Here is a 21,756-nt window from a genome sequence, read left to right as displayed (position 1 = left end):
CCTAGAAGGTTGTATATAAATTCCAAATAGAACCTGGCATCACCCTGAAGGAATTCTAACTTCACACTGTCGGGGAAATTGACCAAGATGGCTTCAGAATAGACTAACTTTACACAGCACATTAAAAAAAAAAATTTTTATTCAGCATCACAATTACACTATTACATTTAGCAATCAACAGCATGGATGCAAAAAAAAAAAAATCTACATTAAAACCCTTTGTTGGAATGCTTTACACTTTCCACAGAGCAGAAACTAAAATAACCTGTTATATAATTAGTCACAAATACAGTCCTCGAGCTTTTTGCCCATACACGTATTTGTCTAAATCACGTCTTCTTTGCAGCAGCTAGGCCCTGCCACCACTGCGCTTGGCTGAGTTCACAAGTCCGCTGTAACCTGTAGCTTCCCTGTTGCTTCTCTGGCTCTCCTCTCCTGCTAAGCTTTGTTTCCTAATTAAAATCTTCTGCCACTGCCATAGCTACTGCTGCTATGGAACCGCCATAGCCACCTCGGTTTTGTGGTTTGGTAAATTATTGGCCACCACCACCACAGGGTCCTGAGCTTCTGCTTCCAAAGTTTCCTCCCTTCATGGATCCAAAATTTGAAGACTGATTGTTGTAATTGCCAAAATCATTGTAGCTTCCACCACCTCCAAATGGCTTCCATCATTACCAAATCCATTATAGCCAACCCCACTGCCACCATATCCACCACCACCATGGCTGCCACCAAAGCCACCATGACCACTGAAGTTTCCTCCATGACCGAAGTTGTCATTCCCACCAAAACCACCTCCGTGACCACCACCAAAGTTTCCAGAACCACTTCTACCTCTTTGGCTGGATGAAGCACTAGCCATCTCTTGCTTTGACAGGGTTTTCCTAACTTCACAGTTGTGGCCATTCACAGTATGGTATTTCTGAATGACAGTCTTATCCAGAGTCATGGTCATCAAAGGTTACAAAGGTAAAGCCCCTTTTCTTGCCACTGCCTCAGTCAGTCATGATTTCAATCACTTCAATTTTCCATACTGTTCAAAATAATCTCTTAGGTGATGTTCTTCAGTGTCTTCTTTAATGCCACCAACAAATTTTTTTTCACAGTTAAGTGGGCACCTGGTCTTTAAGAATCTTCTCTTGAGACAGCTCTCTTTGGTTCCACAACTCTTCCATCCACTTTGTGTGGCCTTGCATTCATGGCTGCATCCACCTCCTCCACAGTGGCATACATGACGAACCCAAAGCCCCTGGAGCGCTTGGTGTTTGGATCTCTTCATTCCCACATAGTCCATGAGGGTTCTCCATTGCTCAAAATGGCTCCTCAGGCTCTCATCGGTTGTTTCAAAGCTCAACCCTCCAATGAAGAGCTTCCTCAGCTGTTCCGGCTCTTTAGGAGACTCTGGCTTAGGCATGATCGCAGGGAGAAGAGAGAATTAATGATGTTTCTTCGGCAGCATCCACAGGCAGCATCCACTTCTTATTTCAAATCAATACTCTCCAACCTAAGAGGCCGTTTGATACACAAATAGTCAAGTATTCCAGTACAATGGTCTTGTGGGGAAAAATAGTTTCTAAGTTGGTGGTTAAAACTGCCACTTTTTCTAGCTGGGCCTCTCTGAATCTCAGGAAGGGCTGGCATGACAGATTGACTCATAAGACAGTCACAACAGACTGAGCCTCTGAAGGGCTGGGCCAAGGTCAGAGGGCAAACTGACAAACATATCTCCAAAGTGCCTTCTTTACTTTGAGTTGGTAACTCTTGACTGTCCTGTAGACATCCAATGAAGCCTGACTTAAGATTTATAACTTAAAATCAAAGGAGGGTAGAGCTGGAAGGGAGTTTAAAGATAAAATAACCCAATCTCCTTATTGGAGAAGTTAACACTATCCTGTCCAAAGAGCAACCTCCAGGTGTCCCAGCACCCTTGAGCAGGGATTTTCTCAGCTTCTGTGTGCATCCCTAGTTAAACCTGACAGTTGTTCATCAATCCAGAAGCAACAAGATCACCAAAGTATCCACGACTAGGTCATTTTTTTTCAGATTTTATTTTTAAAAATGTTAAAAGGCTAATGGGATATGTAGACTAACTATAGGCTTCTCATATCTGCACATTGTTTCCATGCGAAGAACAAGGAGCATTGGCTTCAGAGCTAGATAAACCAAGAACAATTCTTGGCTCTACCACCGAGTCATTTGGAGTACCAACTTTCTCCCCCAAAAAATTCCTGGCAGAATTACTGTAAGGATATTATATATACATATATACGTATGCATATATGTATATATAATATATGTACATACACACACGTATACATACACATCTATGTATGTATGTGTGTTGTATATAGTTGTAAGGTTGTATGTATGTATAATACGTACATATATTCAGGTTATTTCTTGACCTTAACATTCAAATCAGTAGACTGATACGTATATAAATATACATGTATAACGCACAAACATATATGTATATATATACACACATAATAACCTTATAACACTATATATAACATATCTACATAGATATGTATGTATACATGTATCTGTATATATACACATATATACATGTTATATACACATACAACTATTTATAATACATGTGTGTATATACACATACATGTATACATGCTTGCGTGTGTGCATACATGTGTATATATGTATATCATATGTGTGTGTGTGTGTGTATATTATGTATGTATTCTGCCTCCAAAAGCTAACTATGTGAGTTAGTTTTAAGATTGGGATATTCAGAAATGTATGTTTGGAACTGAATATGGGTAAATGAAATATGTATACCTGATGAACACTATTAGTTTATAAATTAATAAAATACTAGAGAGCAGACTCAGGAATAAAACTATGGCTTTATTATGAACGCATATAAAATGTGTTCAGGGACTCAAACCTTGTCTTCAGGGACTCAAAGCTCTTTGGAAACCAATCTCTTACCTTCCCCACAACTCCTCATTCACAATGAAAATAACAACATAGCAAACAACAAATACCAAACTTTTATTTTAAAACTGTACAGAAGCAAACAAAAAATTCCACTAGTCACTGTGACAGTTAATCTTATGTACCAATGTGACTGGGACACAAGATGCCCAGCTATTTGGTCAAACATTATTCTGGGTGTTCCTGTGAGGGTGTTTCTCAATGACATTAACATTCAAATCAGTAGACTGAGTAGTGCAGACTGTTCTCCCAAATGTGGGCCAAGGGTCATTGGATCAGATGAAGGCCTGAATAGAACAAAAGAGCTAACTCTGCCCTGACTAAGAGAATTCGTCCCTCCTGATAGCCTTTGGACAGGGTCATCAGCTTTTTCCCTGCCTTCAGACTTGAACTGAAACATGAGCTCTTCCTTGATGTCAAGCCTGCTGCCATCAGACTGGAACGAAACCATCAGCTCTCGTGGTACTCCAGCTTGCTGACTTACCCTGCAGATCTTGGGGTTTAACAGCCTCCATAATCATGTAAGCCTATTTCTTATAATAACCACTGTCCTCCCTGCCCTTTCTGTTTATCTGGAAAACCTTGACTAATACAGGAATGAACAGAGAACTTCTGACAAACAGAAAGATACAGTTTCTGTTGCATAGAACTGTGTATTCATCTGCAAACTGATAACCAGTATCTCCACGATTAGGCCAGATCACATATGCAGTGTGACTTGAAAGTGACTAGGCTTCTGCAACACACCCAAAAATCAGGGTCATTATTTCATCCTCGCACCTAGTCTACCAACTTCTTATTTGAAATCAATACTCTCCAACCTAAGAGGCCATTTGATACACAAATAGTCAAGTATTCCAGTACAATGGTCTTGTGGGGGAAAAACAGTTTCTAAGTTGGCAGTTAAAACTGCCACTTTTTCTAGCTGGGCCTCTCTGAATCTCAGGAAGGGCTGGCACGACAGATTGACTCATAAGACAGTCACAACAGACTGAGCCTCTGAAGGGCTGGGCCAAGGTCAGAGGGCAATACACGGCTGAGCTCTCTGCAGCTGTGCTTCCCAGCTCCCTGATGTGCTTCTGAGGCTCTTCGGGGTTATAGCAACTGTGTTTAAAATCCCGGTACCTAGTTATCATCAACAGGCAGATTCGTTTTTGAAAGCATGTACATCAGCTCTGGGTATCACCAAACTACATTGTAAACAGCATCAAGAAAATAGAAAAGGATGGTATGTTTTACTCCTCAGCTTCCCCCAACTCATTCCTGAAGAAAGAGGGAAAGAGTGAATGGTCTAAAACATGCTTACTTATAGAAAGCTGACTTTGGGGGCCAGAGGTCAGAACTGAGACAGAGAAGGAGAGAAAAGCAGTCCTTGATGGGATAAGGAAGCAGTCAGGGACTGGGAGCCATAACTTCTTGACTAAAGCTTGAGGGCAGGATGAGGCAGAGAAAACGTCTTCTAAATAACCCCTGGAGTAGAAGACTCTTTCCCCTGAACCTGTGCTGTATCTTGGTAACACATATTCAACATCTCCACCTACACCTAAACTGATTGTTTCATTTCCAGGAATCCTCCCTCCACATCACTGGGAACTTCAGTTCCTTAGAAGAAAGGCAAGCTTCAGAACTGAGTCCTGGGAGAAAAGTGATACAAATAGAAATCACAAAAGGATCTGGATTTGGTTAGGGAGAAGAGACATTCCAGAATTATAGGGTTGGGCCAGGAGTATGAAGTCCAGGGTGCTGGGCTGGATGGTGATGGGAGCAGGTAATATGACATATCCCTAAAAAGAAGGAACCTTGAGCCCCTGAAGGGCTGGGCCGAGGTCAGAGGGCAAGGACAGGATAATATCCTTCAGCTCTGGAGCCTTACGGGGTAGTAAGGAAGAGTTAACCTTCAGGGACATATCTCCATTAGCATAGCCTTTCCCTTCTGGCTTGGTGACAATTCGTTCCTCTGATTTGTGTAGTTCTGAACAAATGACTAGAGGTGCTGTGTTTTTTCCTCCATCGTGAAGGCAAGGTTCAAAGAAGGGGCGAAGGGGGCCAGAGAAACTGTGGGTGAAAGTAAAGATGTGAGACCTGTCGGTCACATTGTAGAAAGAGATGACCCCTGCATCATAGTCCAGGAAAATCCCCACACACCGTGGAGGCTCTTTAAGGCGGAAGGAGGTCTGTGGGGATGTGAGAGCTTCATACTCATTCCCACGACTCTGTCGCAGAAGCCAGTGTCCATTGGCAGGTGAGGCAGTAACCTTCCCCTTCCTGCTCACTGACTCACTACACACCCCCAGAATCCATTTGGTCTTGTCTCCCACATACACCTCCCAGTAGTGGCAGCCAGACGTGAAGTACTCAGAGCCCAGGATGCTGACAACAAAATCAAACCTCTGGGGGTTGTCAGGTACAGACTGCCTTCTGTCTCCAAGCCTCACACATCTTTGGTCCTCAGAAAGGATGAGTTTGGGATGTGCTGTGTCTGGGTCCAGGGTCACTGCCACTGCAAAGAGTCACAGACAGGTGAGGTTTGGAAGGCTAGGTCTTAAGAGATTTGGGGATAGCTTTGCAGGGAAAAAGAATCTTTGGGTCTACAATCACTGTCGTTAGCCCATTTTAGTTCATGGATTCCCACCCCCACCACGTGTACTGGAACCAAAGAATATTGTCTTTCAAAGACTAGGTCTCCTGGTTGAGTACTAAGTAAAAGAGGAAAAAGTTCTTCTTCATCTGTCTGTGAAGCTGCCTTAATCCTTCAGAAGTAATTACCTCCTGTGATTTCAGTGTGTCCGTCTAAAGTTCATGTGTTGGAACCTTAATCCCTCATTGCCGCAGTGTTCAGAGTTAGGGCCTAGTCGGAGGTGTTTGGGTCATGGGAACTCTACCCTCACAAAGGGATTAATGCAGTTTTCACCAGACTGGGTTAGTTCTCTGAAGAGTGGGTTGTGATAAGGCAGGTCAGGGCACTTTGTCTCCTCTCTGCTTTCACAGGCACTCACTTGCCCTTTTGTTTTTCCAGAAGCAACTATGGCCATGCTATGAAGTAGCACAAGGACTTCACCAGATACAGTCGCCCCATCTTAGACCATCCAGCCCCCAGAACCATGAGCTAAATAAACCTCTTTCCTTGATAAATTACCCAGTCTTGGGTATTCTGTTATAGCAACAGAAAACAGACTAAGACACTACCTTTGTCTTTGATGCTCCAAAAGAATCAAATGTGTGATGATAAATACAGGGTTTGATGTTAGATCCTGAGGCTACATAGCATGTTTGAACCCCAGCTCTGCCGCCTGCTAGTTATGTGACCTTGGGCTTGTTATTTACCTCTGAACCTTAGTTTGTTCATCTGTAAAATTGAAATAGTAGCAGAACTTTTGTTGTAGAGCTATTGTGCAGACTTAATGAACTAATGTGTCATTCCTACAGTGAGTGCATGATGTTCATTTTATCACCTAAAATTACTACTTATAATTATCTATTTGCTTTATTTTATTTGAGACAGGGTCTCACTATGTTGCATGGAGTACAGTAGTTATTCATTGGCATGCAATCCTAACACAGCCTTGGCTTCCTGGCCTCAGGTGAACCTCCCACTGCAGCCTCCCAAGTCGCTGGGACTAAATTATTATTTTTAAATGTTAATATAGAGAGAAGGATTCTTTCTTAAAATTGTGGATTATGAGTGTCACAGTGAGTCTCCTTCCTCCCCCAAATATAGGAAACAGGATCTTCTTGGAGAGCTAGTCCATAAACCATACTCGGTGGAGGTGGTGGCAGTAAGCCAGACTGAATGTGAGATGGAAGGGTTTGTGAGTTCCCAGAACGCCAGCCAAGGTGACCTGGAGTTCCCTCGAGTGGCCACTTCATCGATTTGTTTTACTTTCCCTGAAGGAAGATGGTGTGAACAGGTGGAGGATAAAAGCCTAGAAAATCAATAAGGATCCCAAAGCAGTGAAAAAAGCAGATCCCATTTGAAAAGCAGCAAAAAAATGCAAACTATTTAGAAATAAACTGAAAGAGAGGTACAAATCTTTTAGAATAAAACTATGAAAACTTTTCGTAGTATATATCATTGGGGCATCTGCTCAACGCATTCCCTTCTTCTCTGAGAATCTCAATCACCACCCCTAAGCAAATCGGTCTGCAGAGAAAGAAGAAAACAGCATATGTGTGGAAAGAGGCAGAAGCAGTGGCTATTTATCTGGCTGCGGGATAGGAAGGACTTCCCAAACCTGAAAGCATGGAAGAGACTACACAAGAAAAGATGAATGAAGTTGACTACATAAAAATAAAACACTTGTGCATCAGAAAAATTCTACAAGGACACGCAAATGAAAACTAATTGGTGACAAATATGACAAAGAGCTAATATACCTTATCTAGAAAGAGTCCTCACAAATCAAAAAACAGCCCAAATAGAACAGGAACAGACAAATCACACAAAAAAGAAATACAAATAACCGACAAACTTAAGAAAAATCTCAAAAATCACAGAAAACACTTAAGAAGACCAAACCTAGGCTGGGCGCGGTGGCTCAAGCCTGTAATCCCAGCACTTTGGGAGGCCGAGGCGGGTGGATCACGAGGTCAAGAGATCGAGACCCTCTTGGTCAACATGATGAAACCCCGTCTCTACTAAAAATACAAAAAATTAGCTGGGCATGGTGGTGCGTGCCTGTAATCCCAGCTACTCAGGAGGCTGAGGCAGGAGAATTGCCTGAACCCAGGAGGCGGAGGTTGCGGTGAGCCGAGATGGCGCCATTGCACTCCAGCCTGGGTGAAAAGAGCGAAACTCCGTCTCAAAAAAAAAAAAAAAAGAAGACCAAACCTAATATTTATCAGTGCTCTAAAAGAGGGGATGCTTTCTAAACCTTAATATGACCTCAAGATAGATCACAAAGATTTTCTTCAATTTGATAAGCAGATATACAGATTTGACTTAAAAATTTTTTAATCACATACATTCCAGAGGAATGGGAAAAAATCTAAGGTTACAAAGCCATAAGGAGGATGTGCTCTGAAATGGAGATCTATTTGATTGGTATAACTTACCAAAATGCAGCCGGGCTCTTCTCCAGCCTGAAAAACAAGAAAGAGGGATCATTAAAGCACTAGAGATGACCAGGCACAGTGGCTCATGCCTATAATCCCAGCACTTTGGGAGGTTGAGGTGGGGGAGATCACTTGAGGTCGGGAGTTCAAAACCAGCCTGACCAACATGGAGAAACCCCATCTCTACTAAAAATACAAAATTAGCTGGGTATGGTGGCACATACCTGTAATCCCAGCTGCTTGGGAGGCTGAGGCAGGAGAACTGCTTGAACCCAGGAGGTGGAGGTTGCAGTGAGCCGAGATCATGCCATTGCACTCCAGCCTGGGTAACAAGAGCGAAACTCCATTTCAAAAAAAAAAGCAGCACTGAGAACTCCCTAGGGTGGTAGTCAAACGTGGAGAAAGTTCATCTCACCTGAGTTTGCTGCAGCTCTTTTCAGCTCTATGAAAGAAGAAACAAGGGGGATGAAACATCACTGGAAACATTAGGGCAACAGGAGATAACTTGGTACAGAAGTTGTAAGAACATGGGAAACTTACTCAGTTCACTCCGGAGTTTCTCTAAAGAATCAAAACAATTTGGCAAATCAGAAGGAGGGTCTCTACATAGAGGCCTCCTCCCATAATGCTACAGTCCCATCCCAACCATGAGCAGATAGATACTCAATAGCCATACCCTGGAACTTCCCCAGAAGAGTTTGCAAGAGCAATTGATCTCAGCTGTGCACCGTGGGAGTATCCCCAGAAGATACTGCAGAGGATCAGCAAATTCCTATGTGAGCTAAACCTTATCTGCAAGCTAAATAATAACACATCTCACACCTACAGGTAACGACAACGTAAATTCTGTAGATGTTGTGGGAGAAGAATAAAATATTACTTCATTTAAAACTATTACTGAGTATTGAACTTTGTGATCATGTACATTTTCTCAGTGTAATAATAATACATAGATATGTCACCTGTCTGTAGATTTATTTTTATTTTTATTTTGAGACAGAGTTTCGCTCTTGTTGCCCAGGCTGGAGTGCAATGGTGCAATCTTGGCTTACTGCGACCTCCACCTCCCAGGTTCAAGCAATTCTCCTGCCTCAGCCTCCCAAGTAGCTGGGAAGACAGGCGTGGAGTACCACATCCGGCTAACTTTGTATTTTTGATGAGGTTTCACCATATTGGTCACAGTCAGGCTGGTGTCAAACTCCTGACTTCAAGTGATCGACCCACCTGAGCCTCCCAAAATGCTAGGATTACAGGTGTGAGCCACTGTGCCAGGCCAAATTTTTTTTTTAATGTTAAAAAGAGGTCCTCACACATGAAATGATGGAAAAGAAACTGCTCCAGTATATTCAGTTTAATGAGGATCCCTTCCTCTTGGACCCCATCTAAGGAAATGTCATGCCTGGTTGATAAGAGGAACTTCCAGATGGCTTCACCTATGGGAGGTACATCTCTTCTTGGCAAACATTTTGCATTTAAAGACCAAATAACAGTTGTGCAGAAAAGAGGGGCAGAGAATACATGAGGAAAGAGGACTCTGAGAGCCAAGAAAGCCCCAGTCCCCATGGCTTGAATTACGCTTGCCCCCTCCCTTCCGCCCCAGGAAGTGAAACTGAGATGCTCATTTTAAAGCAAAGATGTCAGCAGAAGGAGTTTGTGCCATGGATGAGGAGCAGAACTTACTGAGAGCTTTATGGAGTTTTCCTAAAAACCAGAAAGAGAGAGAGGAGTGAGTGATCAGATCCTGCCTCTTTTTCCTTGCAGCTGTGGAAGCCTCATCACACTACCCCCCAAGATTAAAATGATGGTGATGCTTCTATGTCACTAGTCCAGCTCCATGTCCCAGAGGTCAGACCCAGAAATCCGATGGTGCTGATGCCACTCTCTCAGTGACCCAGCATCCCCAGGACTATGGTTCCTTCTTCCCTTCCCCTCCTTTTCATCTGTCTGGTTTCATTTCTGCTGTCTGCATGAGTGTTTCTATATGTTTATAACTGCAGTATGTGAGTGTATGCTATATGTTTATAACTGCAGTATATGAGTGTATGCATTGCTGTCCTTTTATAGCCCATTGTTGATGATATCTAAGGTGTAAAACTAGCTGAAGGCCTAGCATGAACTTGTTAATGTGACTGTAACTCCCCTGAGGTCACAAATTTTATAAATTGGAGGTCCCAGAAGATTTGGGTAAATATGTGATAAGACATAGGTTGCCAGAGAGAACTTGCAGCTTCTCTGGAGGGCCATGTGGCCCACATTTCCTCCTAACCAGCATTGGCCCTGCTGAACAATTGAAGTTCCAAGTCTGAGTCCACTACCAGGCCCTGTGTGTGCCAAGGGCCAGGCATGTGTTAGGCATTAGACATTGGAGCAATGCAGCTGAATACAACTCAGCTCCTAAGGCGTTTATGGTCTATTGTTACCATCTCCACTACTAACAGCTTCCACTTACTGACTTTTGTGCTGATACTGCAGTAGGCACTGAATCCTCTCAATAATGTGAGGTGCCTAGAATTGCTATTGCCATTTTATAGGGTGCTGGTCTGAGGCTCACAGGGACACAAAATTTGCCCAAGGTCTTCCAGCTAGTAAGTGACCAAGGAGGTAGGATTCAATCCAAGTCTGTCTGACTCCTGAGTCGGAGGCCCTCACCCTTACCCCACACTGTTCCCTCCCACCTTGAGCAGAACAGCCATTGTCTGCCAGATACACCCCACACTTGTACCACTTGGAGGAGATGTAAGGAGGGAGGAGAGGAGATGCTGAAATCATTCACTCTGGAGTCATCTGAGCCAGTGACGTGTCTTCCCAGATAGACTTCAACAAGGTATCTTTCAATTTATGTTCAATTAATTGAATAATTAATTCAAAAATATTCAGTTAATGAAGACAAAATGGCAATAAGGCAAAGGAGTTCCAGGCACTGTGACAGATGTTTTTTTAAGGTTGCCTGTTCTAACACTGAAAACCATCAGCTAAGGGGAAACTTACCCGAAATTTGCTGATGAGGAAACCAAAGCCCAGAGCAGTAAAGTGACTTCTTCAAGGCCAGCAAGTGGCAGACCAATGATCTGATTCAGAGCCTGCGACCCTTCCTTTGTATCACACCACCTCTCTCTATGCAAAGGTTGTATGAATTCTTGAAATTCCTATACATCCCATATGACCACATTAATATACTTCTCAATACTATGTAGACTTCTTTTTTAAATGATTGGCAGAAAGGCTAATGAAGGGCATTTATGGTAATCTAGGCCTATGAATTATGACCTGGACACCTCCTCACCCACTGCCACCAGCTCCATAGCCCCTTGACATTGCAAACTAAATTCCAGTAATATCAAAGGAGGATATATGTGTGCATGTGTGTGTATAATATTATAATAACAGACATAATAATGACTGCCAACATTTACATAGAAAAATGAAGAATGTGTTTTTTATTCTCTACCCCTTTTTATATATCATTACCTTTTTCTTTAGCATGGTCTGAAAGAAGATTGTCTAGAGGAAGAAAGGAAAAGATAATGAGATTTTTTTTTGCCACTGCCTCGAGGGCCCCCAATTCCTATTGATTTTACCTGCCCTTGGACCCGTCCACCTCTATCTTCACCTCCACCTGCCTGAGTTGGTCCCTAGTCAACTCGCATCTGGACAACAGAAACGACAGCCCAAATTGTCTCCCACATCCTGTTTTACTCCCTCTGGTTTCTACTAAACACTGCAGCCAGAGAGAATTGTTTAGTTTTGGTTTCTTTTTTTTTTTTCTTTTTTGAAACAGAATCTTGTTCTGCCATCCAGGCTGGAATGCAGTAGTGCAATCTCGCCTCACTGCAACCTCCACCTCAAGGGTTCAAACGATTCTCCTGTCTCAGTCTCCTGAGTAGCTGGGGTTACAGGCCTCCACCATCATGCTTTGCTAATTTTTGTATTTTTAGCAGAGATGTGGTTTCACCATGTTAGTCAGGCTGGTCTTGAACTCCCGACCTCAGGTGATCCACCTGCTTCGGCCTCCCAAAGTGCTGGGATTACAGGTGTGAGCCACTGTGCCTGGCCAAGTTTTTCAAAGCACAGTTCCATCTGATATTCCCATTCTTTGTTTTACCACTGATCTTACAAGAATGACTAAAATCCTGAATGTGACCCACCAGGCCTCAAGAAGCCCAGTCCCTCCTAACTCCCCAGCCTTACCTCTGCCACTATTCCCCGCGCTCCTGCACCTCTTGAGCAACCCAGTGAGTGCCACTCTCCCCGACCATGCTTCTCTCTGAAGCTTTCTTTCTGCAGTGGATGGTTTCCATTCCCTCTTCACTCGTGACTTCTAGTCCTTCAGGACAAACTTCACACCCTCAACCCTCAAGCTTGGTTGGTTCATCCTGGTCATAGCCTTCACAGAACCAGGAGCTTTCCTGTGTAGCATTTGTGCACATTTATTTGTGTAACTATTTAATTCGTCTCATCTCCCTGTCTACACTGAAAGTTCCAGGAGGGCAAAGACTATGTCTGCTTTTACTCACTATTGCATCCCAGAATCTAGTATTGTCCAGAGCATTTAGTAGATAATTATCAACTATTTGTTGAATGAATAAAAGCTTCCCCCATGTTCAACCTACTCAACTGCCACGGAATAAGATCAAACAATGAGCTCACAGGCAAAAATCATTACACATACAGGAAGGCAAGCTATTTTAAGTAAGAGGCAGTAAAAACTGGAAGCAATGGATTTAGACATTGCCACCACCACCAAGGATGGCAGATAATGGAATGTTCAGGAACAGAATCCAGGTTAGTAGGTAGGGGGCACAGAAATTAACAACAAAAGAAACATGTCCCCTACCCCCCAGCCAAGAACACTTACCCACCTCCGTCACATGCTCATAGAGAAGCTTCTCTAAAAGAGAGAGAAAAATGTCAGCTTAGCTTAGGAAGGGCTTTTTCTCTAACAGGCACAATTGTCCCAAGATGGTCCAGGTTGCCTGAGTAGGACTGACTCTTGTTACTATAGGTAAGTGGACATTTGAAAGGATTAGAGAGTCTTCAAACCGTCAGATAAGGGGAGGAATGTTGGATTATGTGGCTGTGACTTTCAAAGTCCTTTGCAGTCCTGAGATCCTGTGAAATGTGACCATTTTTATGAGAGTCTTATCCGATAGATATAACTAAATTTCTTTATTAAAAGGCTGTAATTAATTTCTTAGTTAATTAGAAGGCTGGCATAGTTGGTTCTTTTCTAATTTTTCAAAGGATGAGAATTTACAGCTCTGCCCAGGGGCCTCTCTGCAGCTTATTGAGTTGCCTTTGCAATGTGTGTCCTCAGGGCACCGCTCTACTGGTTTTCTCCCTGCCAATGTGCAGGGTCCCCAACCTAAGGACAGGCGTCATGTCTACCTCTACTTCTGCCTGGCCCTTTCCCAGAGCAGTCATAGTCCACTTCCCGCCAGCCTGGGCTCCCTTACACATAATTACCTTTTGCTCTTCTTTGCTTCCAGATAAGGCAAAGGCACACCAGAATGAGAAGTACCAGGACAGGCAGGATCACAGCCAGAGCCACTGCTGAGGGGGAGACGCTCCCCGCAGATGGGGCTGAAACAGAAACCACCACCAACTACCTTCAGGGAGATGGCCAAGAGCTTCTGGCATGCCTCAGATGGCAGGTGGCTCAGGCACACCCCAACTGTCTCCATTGCCTCTACGGAGAGACCTCTGGCCAAGAGGCTCTTTGCTTATCTTGGTAACTCAAGCCCTGGATGGCATTAAAGATAACTAAGGCTGGGAATGGTGACTCCTGCCTGTAATCCCAGTGCTTTGGTAGGTGGAGGCGGCAGGGGTTCAGGAGTTCAAGACCAGCTTGAGGTCAGGAGTTTAAGACCAGCCTGGCCAACATGGGGAAACCACGTGTCTGCTAAAAATACAAAAATTAGCCAGGTGTGGTGGCAGGCACCTGTAATCCCAGCTACTCCTGAGGCTGAGGCAGGAGAATCACATGAACCCGGGAGGCGGAGGTTGCAGTGAGCTGAGGTTGCGCCATTGTACTCCAGCCTGGGTGATAAGAGTGAAACTCTGTCTCAAAAAAAAAAACCTGAGATGTTCCTCTCTCAGGAATGGTTTAGATGGTCCTGCCTCAAGATGATGGCTTAAACAAATTTCTGGACCACAATCTCATCCTGCCCTATAACTCAATGGAAAAATAAGGCAGGGACTTCAGAGATATGAAGGCACTCTCCTCACTAAGCACCTCCAGTCTTCCCAGGAGCACCTGCCTGCTTACCCCTGTCAATCCCCACTGTGCTCTAGAAGAGTAAACAGCAACCTTTTTGCTCTGAGCACTGTCCACCCGGGCAAAGCAATTTCTATGGTGCTACAGCAGCAGGCCTGAAGCCTAGGCAGGAGAGAAAGGGGAAAACAAAGAGGAAATAGATGAGAAGAAACAAGTAAAAGGGGGATATAACTAGAGGTGGTTAAGAGCCTAAGCCAGGGGTGTGTCCTTGCTCAATGCTGTGTGACCTGAAGCAGGAGACTGAGCCCATTTAAGCCCAGTTTCTCTCATCTGTAAAATGTGTGCATGGCAGGACTCCTTATTTCCTTGAGGTTTGGAGAGATTTAAACAGGTCAGTCATATAAAGCACTCAGCCTCCTGAGTAGCTAGGATTACAGGTGCGCACCACCATGCCTGGCTAATTTTTGTATTTTTTTGGTAGACAGGGTTTCGCCATGTTGGCCGGACTGGTCTTCAATTCATTTCAAGGATCTTCAAAAGGTTTAGGCCAGGTGTAGTGGCTCACACCTGTAATCCTAGCACTTTGGGAGGCTGAAGCGGGAGGATCACTACAGCTCAGGAGTTTGAGACCAGCCCAGACAACATAGTGAGACCTCATCTATATTATAAATAAAAAAGAAAAAATAAGTAAAAGGTTCAAACCCTTTGACCCATTAATTCTACTTACAGACGCACGGAAGTAGATTTTTTTTTCTAAAAAGAAAAAAATCAGAATCACTTTTCAAAATATGTTCAAAGATGTTCACTGCACCCTTCATTATAATATAAGAAAAATTGGAAAGCATCCAGATGCCCAGAAACAGGGCTTTGATTAATTTTATTATTCTATAGCCACATGGTGAAATACTATGCAGCCCTTAAAATCATATTACTTAGGGACATGGGCAAAAAAAAAAAAAAAGTGCTCATGACATCCTAAGTGGAAAAAAATCCCGGGCACAAGAATACACGTATGTAACCATATACATGCTCAGAGATCCATATATACAAAAAAGTCTTGCAAGAAAGATACAAAACTGTTAGCAGCAGTTCTCTCCAATTTAAGCTACTATAGGCCATTTTTCAGTTTCCTTTAAATATTTTAGATTTTTTTCAAATTTTATATAATATACATGCTTTACCCTTAGAATTTAAAAAAATTGAAAATTCCTCTTAAAGTTCCTACTAGGGTAGGAGTTTCCTCTGGAAGCACCAGCGGCTTCAAACCTGCTTCCACCCCAGCTTTTACCTGCTGTGACCACGGCTGTGATCTTCTCTTGGCCAAGGGCCATGTTGTGGACAGTTCAGGACACATTCCCCAGTGTGCTGTCCCTGACTCTGCTAGACACTGCTGTTTGGAAGAGCCCAGCTTTTTTCAGAGAGTGGGCCTCTGACAGGGGTGGAAGTACCCTGCCTTGAGGTTCTCTCCACTTGGCCCAGGGCTCTGGGAACCATCCCACCAATCTGCACACCAGCAGGGCCTCTGCTAGGGTGTGGTCCAGCCAGAGCCCTCTTTCCCCATGGCCTCCTGTGATGAACAGAGGCAGCTGTTAATGGAACTTGAATGTCTGCAATCTCTCTACCCTCTCCCCACACTCCTCCCAATGGGATAAGCCAGTCTCTAGCTTTATTCTCAGACATTTAAAAATTTACCCATAGCAATAACTGTATCACATGATTCAGATTCCTTTGGGCACCTTGGTCCCCTTTTTTTTTTTTTTTTTGAGACGGAGTTTCGCTCTTGTTACCCAGGCTGGAGTGCAATGGCGCAATCTTGGCTCACCGCAACCTCCGCCTCCTGGGTTCAGGCAATTCTCCTGCCTCAGCCTCCCGAGCAGCTGGGATTACAGGCACGCACCACCGTGCCCAGCTAATTTTTTGTAATTTTAGTAGAGACGGGGTTTCACCATGTTGACCAAGATGGTCTCGATCTGTTGACCTCGTGATCCACCCGCCTCGGCCTCCCAAGTGCTGGGATTACAGGCTTGAGCCACCACGCCCGGCCGGTCCCCTTTTAAAAATTACTTTTCAGCTGGGTGTGGTGGCTCACACCTGCAATCCCAGCACTTTGGGAGGCCGAGGTGAGCAGATCATCTGAGGTCAGGAGTTCAAGACCAGCCTGGCCAATGTGGGGAAACTCTGTCTCTACTAAAGAATACAAAAATTAGTTGGGTGTGGTGGTGGGCGCCTGTAATCCCAGCTAACTCAGGAGGCTGAGGCAGAAGAATCACTTGAACCCAGGAGGTGGAAGTTGCAGTGAGCTGAGATTGCACCATTGCATTCTAGCCTGGGCGACAGGCTGGAATGAGTGAAACTCTGTCTCAAAAAAAAAAAAAAATTATTTTTCACCCCAAAGGACTCCGTATTTGGAAAGTCTGTCTTTCATGTTGCATACCATGAAGTGAGGATGAATCAGTTACTTCAAAACTAGTACGTGTTTTGAATTCAAAACTAGTATGTGTTTTGAAGTAATTGATTCATCCTCACTTCATGGTATGCAATTCTAAGTTATGACCAAAAGATAATCAGCATGTGACCATGTGAAGCCAGTGTCATTCAAGCAAATGCAAAGACATGGTTTGGGTTGGGTTGATTTGGGTTTGGTTTGATAGACTGATTTTTTAAAATATTGGTAGACTGATTTTTTTGGACTGATTTTGGGTAGACTAATTTTTTTTAAATATTTAAGTTAGTTTGAGAACACTCTCAACTGGGTGCAGTGGTTCACACCTGTAATGCCAACACTTTGGGAGGCCAAGCGGGGAGGATTGCTGGGTTGGAAACCAGTCTGGGTAACATAGGGAGACCCCATCTCTGCTAAAAGTAAAAAAACATTAGGCAGGCATGGCAGTGAGGTCGCAGGATTACTTGAGCCCAGGTGGTTGAGGCTACAGTGACCTATGATTGTACCACTGCACTCCAGCCTGGGCAACAGAGTAAGGCCTTGTCTCAAAAAAAAAAAAGGGAGAGAGAGAGTAACACTATCTCTATCTTCTTGACCCTTTATGTATTCTGAAATCCCAGGAGAGGTCCCATTAAGTAAATCCTGTTACAGCAGGGGATCTGTCCCTTGAAGCCATCATAATGAGTTCCTTGATAATGGAGCATAGAAAGATGACCCAGGGAGGAAAAGCAACTATCTGAGCCTCCAAGCCCTATTTAACCAGGACCTGCATTGTACCGTGTTTTCCAAAGTCTGGGTTCCTTCCTTATTAGAAATGCCTGGGCCAGCTTCATAGCCTCGGCTGAGATTGATGGACGTGTCTGGGTAAGGCTGAGCGGTCCTGGCAAGTAAAAACTACATTGCAGATGAAAGAAAAGCCTAGACATGGAGGTCCTGATTGAGCTTGTCCAATCGCCACAGATGACCCTGGGCACCTCAAACCCATCCTAACCTGCAACCTGCAGGATCACGGTGTCCTCTTTACTCAGATTTCCAACCTGGATCAGACATCGGTAAGACCCTCCGTCCTCCAGGCGCACGTCGAGAATCTGCAGAGTGACACTTCCCTCTTGGGCGTCTCTCACCAGCGCCGTCCTCCCCATATATTCCGGCATCAAATCTTCATCCCGGTCCTTCCCATCCCGGAACACGTGCACAACCTGGGAGCGCTGCGGGTACGGGGACCGCAACCACCTCACCTCCGTGGGCACCATCCCGGGCCAGAGGGAGAGAGGGCAGAGCAGCTCGGCTCTGCCCCCTAGCGGGGCCACGTGGAACTTGCCGGCATCCCCTGCGAGGCCTGGACAAAAAAAAAGAGACAAGGCTGACTGGGAGGGAGCGCAGGAGAAAGCTTGGAAAGGGACGAGGAAGGGGATATCCCAGGGACAAACAGAGCTCGGGAAGGGCTCTAGAAAGGATTGCGGGGCGGAGGGAACAGAACCCCAAAAGCAATAATGTTTCCGACCAAGCTTCCTTATTCTAGGATGCCCCTATCCCATGTACCAGGCAAGGAAAGAGGATCAGAAACTCCTACCTGACACATGTGCAGGCAGCCGGAAGAAGACGAGAGGGATGAGGCAGCCAGAGAGCCAGCAGCCAGCGGAACTCGCCATCTCCATCCGAACTAGGACAGACAGGACACAGCACAAGCGGGCTGATGGGCTTGGCGTGACAGAGGTTATGACCCAGGAGCCGGGCTGCCACAGCTTTGCTGGTGCTCTGGGATCACAAAGGCCGGGGCTCCAATCCCAGCTCTGCTACTTACCTCCTCGGGGTATTGCGACCGAACTTCTCTGAGACTGTTTCTTCATCTTCAAAACGGGTATTTTGTGAACTGTGCCTCCTTGAGGGATTATGGTGGGGGTTGAACGCGGTAAATGTTCACAAGGAGGCTGGCGTGCTACAAGTCTCTAAATGGAGTGAGTGAGGATGACGATGCAGATGAGATGAGTGAGGATCCAGAACTTATACCCAGAACTAACCAAGGAAACACCAGTAATGGTCTTTTTTTTATATAGATGGGGTTTCACTTTTGTTGCCCAGGCTGGAGTGCAATGTTGCGATCTCAGGCTCACCACAACCTCCACCTCCCGGGTTCAAGCGATTCTCCTGCCTCAGCCTCCTGAGTAGCTGGGATTATAGGCACCTGCCACCATGCCCAGCTAATTTCATATTTTTAGTAGAGATGGGGTTTCTCCTTCTTGGTCCCACCTGGGCCTCCCAGAGTGCTAGGATTACAGGCGTGAGCCACTGCGCCCAGCCATGGCCTCTTTTTATAGTTGGTGTCCAAGGCCAGGCTTGGGAAGTGCCTGTTTCAAGCCAATCTTTGCCCATAATGCAGCCTGGAGGTCTTCCCTGACAGTCTTCCAATGGACTCTTGACAAATAACAGATCAAGGCAGTGAGGTCCCTCCATGTCACCCTGAAGGCACTAATCCTACAAATTCAGTGTCTGGAGCAAGAAAGACCTGGGTTCAAGTCTTAGCTCTGCCTATTAGTAGCTCTGTGTCCCTAGGAAGGTTGCATAACATCTCTGGGCCTTGGATTCTTAATCTATAAAGGGGAATCGTCCTCACAGGTGAGTGTGAGGGTTCAAAGAGATAGTCCCTGCAAAGCACTGGCCACAAATGCCTGGCAGAACAAGTGCTCAATAAGCGTGTAGTGGTTGTTATTATTACTTACTAAATGAGGAAAATTATCCCTGGCAGGTACAGATGACTGTGTGCATTAACCACAGGGAGACCCTAACGGATTTCCTCCTGTAAAGCTCTTTCGCCACCTGCTTGCTACTGCCTGAAATTGCTTTAGCAGGAAACAGAATTTCTCATGCCACAAGTGAGGATAAAGTTTAAAATATAAAAACTCTAGGAAAAGACAACTCATCTCTTAAATTCTCTCCAAGGTTCAAATCCTTTCCAAAGAGGAGGCTTTTGTATAAGTCAGTAGGCCAAGTCCCTGAAGGTCATGGAAAAGGTCATGACCTTTGGCACCTGGAGGAGGTGTCAAACGGAGATTGGGAAACTGAAAATTGAACACATTCTCATTTTGAACACCCAATTCTGTTTCTTATGGCAAAGAGCACACTGGTTTTTTTGTTTTTTTTGAGACGGAGTTTTGCTCTTGTTACCCAGACTGGAGTGCAATGGCGCGATCTCGGCTCACCGAAACCTCCACCTCTTGCATTCAAGCAATTCTCCTGCCTCAGCCTCCTGAGTAGCTGGGACTACAGGCACGCACCACCATGCCCAGCTAATTTTTATATTTTTAGGAGAGACGGTGTTTCACCTTGTTGACCAGGATGGTCTCGATCTCTTGACCTCGTGATCCACCTGCCTCGGCCTCCCAAAGTGCTGGGATTATAAGCGTGAGCCACCAGGCCTGGCCTAGATCACACTGGTTTAAGGTTGTTCTTGTTTTAAAATAAGTTATATTTTATACAACATACCCCTCTAACCAAATGACAACATACCACTAGGCCATAGTGAGGTTAGGATCATATTAGAACACATTTTTTGTGACTGTCCCACCCACTGTCACCAGCTACTCAAAAACAACACAAGAGAAGTTAAGTAAATGAGAAACACTCTCTATTTTATCAATTATGGTTGAAGGTAGAAGTAGGCAGTGCCCATGATTTCCTAGAGTTATCCCCAAGCCCCAAATCCCTGAACTTTCTAGTGACTATGAAGCACACCCTGGGTAGACATGCCCAGAGTGACACAGAGCTCCAAGCTAACCCAAAGCTGCCTGAAATTGAATAGGAGCCATATTCCAAGATTCATACAATCTATGAAGTGGTGAAGAGGGTGAGCTTTAGGCTGGGCATGGTAGCTCACGCCTATAACCCTACACTTTGGGAAGCCAAGGCAGGAGGATCACTTGAACTCAGGAGTTAGAGACTAGCCTGGGCAACATAGCAAGACTCCATCTCTACAAAAAATAAAAGAGGATTAGCTTGGTATGGTGGCACACACCTGTAGTCCTAGCTACTCAGGAGGTTGAAGTGGGAGGATTACTTGAGCCTGGGAGGTTGAGGCTGCAGTGAGCCGTGATTACACCACTGCACTCCAATCTGGATGACAGAGTAAGACCCTGCCTCAAAAAAAAAAAAAAAACTTTAAAAAAAAGGATGACCTCTAGAGTCAGCCTGGGTTCGAGTCCCGGCTCTGCCATTTCCTAGCTGATGGCCTTAGACAGTTTAGTTTACTTCAAACCTCCTCTTGCTCACACATGAAATGAAATAATAGTAGTAATATAACCCTCATAGACAGGGTTATAGTGAGGTTCAAAGAAAATACATGTAAAATGATTTGCACCAGATGCTGGAAATAAGAAGCAAATGAATTCCTCCTGTTAGATTGTCACTCTATGCAAGAAGCGCCACCAGGTCTTTTATTTCATATTTTATTTTATTTTATTTTTTTTTGAGACAGAGTTTCGCTCTTGTTACCCAGGCTGGAGTGCAATGGCGCAATCTCGGCTCACCGCAAGCTCCGCCTCCTGGGTTCAGGCAATTCTCCTGCCTCAGCCTCCTGAGTAGCTGGGATTACAGGCACGCGCCACCATACCCAGTTAATTTTTTTTTTTTTTTGTATTTTTAGTAGAGACGGGGTTTCACCATGTTGACCAGGATTGTCTCGATCTCTTGACCTCATGATCCACCCGCCTCAGCCTCCCAAAGTGCTGGGATTACAGGCGTGAGCCACTGCGCCCAGCTATTTCATATTTTCTTATGCAGATGTAAGAAACATCTGGTCACTATACTTATCTCCAGGATTTATTCTTCTAATCTAATTGGCCAGGATGGTCCCTTCCTCCATCTCATCAACATGTAATATATCAATATTGTAGTAGTCAACATCCTATTAAGGTATGGCTGAATTAACACTAAATCATAAATATGTTTCTAAATTGTAATATTGTTCTAAATCAATAATGGCTCCTATTTATTGCATTTGTAGGTTCTCTCTATATATTGTCTTCAGTACTGACATCTCTGAAAAGTAGGTATTATTCTCTTTTACACTTAGAACAGGAAAGGCAATCATATA

General features: G+C 44.5%; 1 protein-coding gene and 1 long non-coding RNA gene across 2 annotated transcripts; one reads left to right on the top strand and one right to left on the bottom strand.

The window, feature by feature from the left end:
- Positions 1-2,991: 2,991 nt before the first annotated feature.
- ERMAP (erythroblast membrane associated protein (Scianna blood group)) lies at positions 2,992-18,649 on the bottom strand. The gene is made up of 11 exons (XM_078331432.1): positions 18,472-18,649; positions 18,241-18,330; positions 17,659-18,006; positions 13,474-13,590; positions 12,866-12,898; positions 11,479-11,511; positions 9,691-9,711; positions 8,551-8,571; positions 8,426-8,452; positions 8,011-8,037; positions 2,992-5,458 (listed from the first exon to the last, which is right to left on the bottom strand). The coding sequence occupies exons 1-11, from the start codon at positions 18,515-18,517 to the stop codon at positions 4,743-4,745; spliced, it is 1,479 nt and encodes a 492-aa protein (XP_078187558.1). The 5' UTR covers positions 18,518-18,649; the 3' UTR covers positions 2,992-4,742.
- Positions 3,236-8,902, top strand: LOC128932639 (uncharacterized). Its single transcript, XR_008482698.2, has 2 exons — positions 3,236-3,479; positions 6,677-8,902. It is a non-coding gene; the product is annotated as an uncharacterized LOC128932639 (long non-coding RNA).
- Positions 18,650-21,756: the final 3,107 nt, after the last annotated feature.

The sequence above is a fragment of the Callithrix jacchus genome, chromosome 7, assembly GCF_049354715.1.
Source record: "Callithrix jacchus isolate 240 chromosome 7, calJac240_pri, whole genome shotgun sequence".
Classification (NCBI taxonomy): domain Eukaryota; kingdom Metazoa; phylum Chordata; class Mammalia; order Primates; family Cebidae; genus Callithrix; species Callithrix jacchus.
This window is presented reverse-complemented; position numbering and strand designations above follow the sequence as displayed.

Excerpts from the sequence above, each read along its gene's own strand:
- ERMAP (XM_078331432.1), bottom strand. The coding sequence starts at position 18,517 with ATGAAGAAACAGTCTCAGAGAAGTTCGGTCGCAATACCCCGAGGAG. Across the intron at positions 8,453-8,550 it reads GAAACTCCGGAGTGAACTGA|AGCTGAAAAGAGCTGCAGCA; the intron begins GTAAGTTTCCCA and ends CTTCTTTCATAG. Across the intron at positions 5,459-8,010 it reads AAGAGCCCGGCTGCATTTTG|TGGCAGTGACCCTGGACCCA; the intron begins GTAAGTTATACC and ends GACTCTTTGCAG.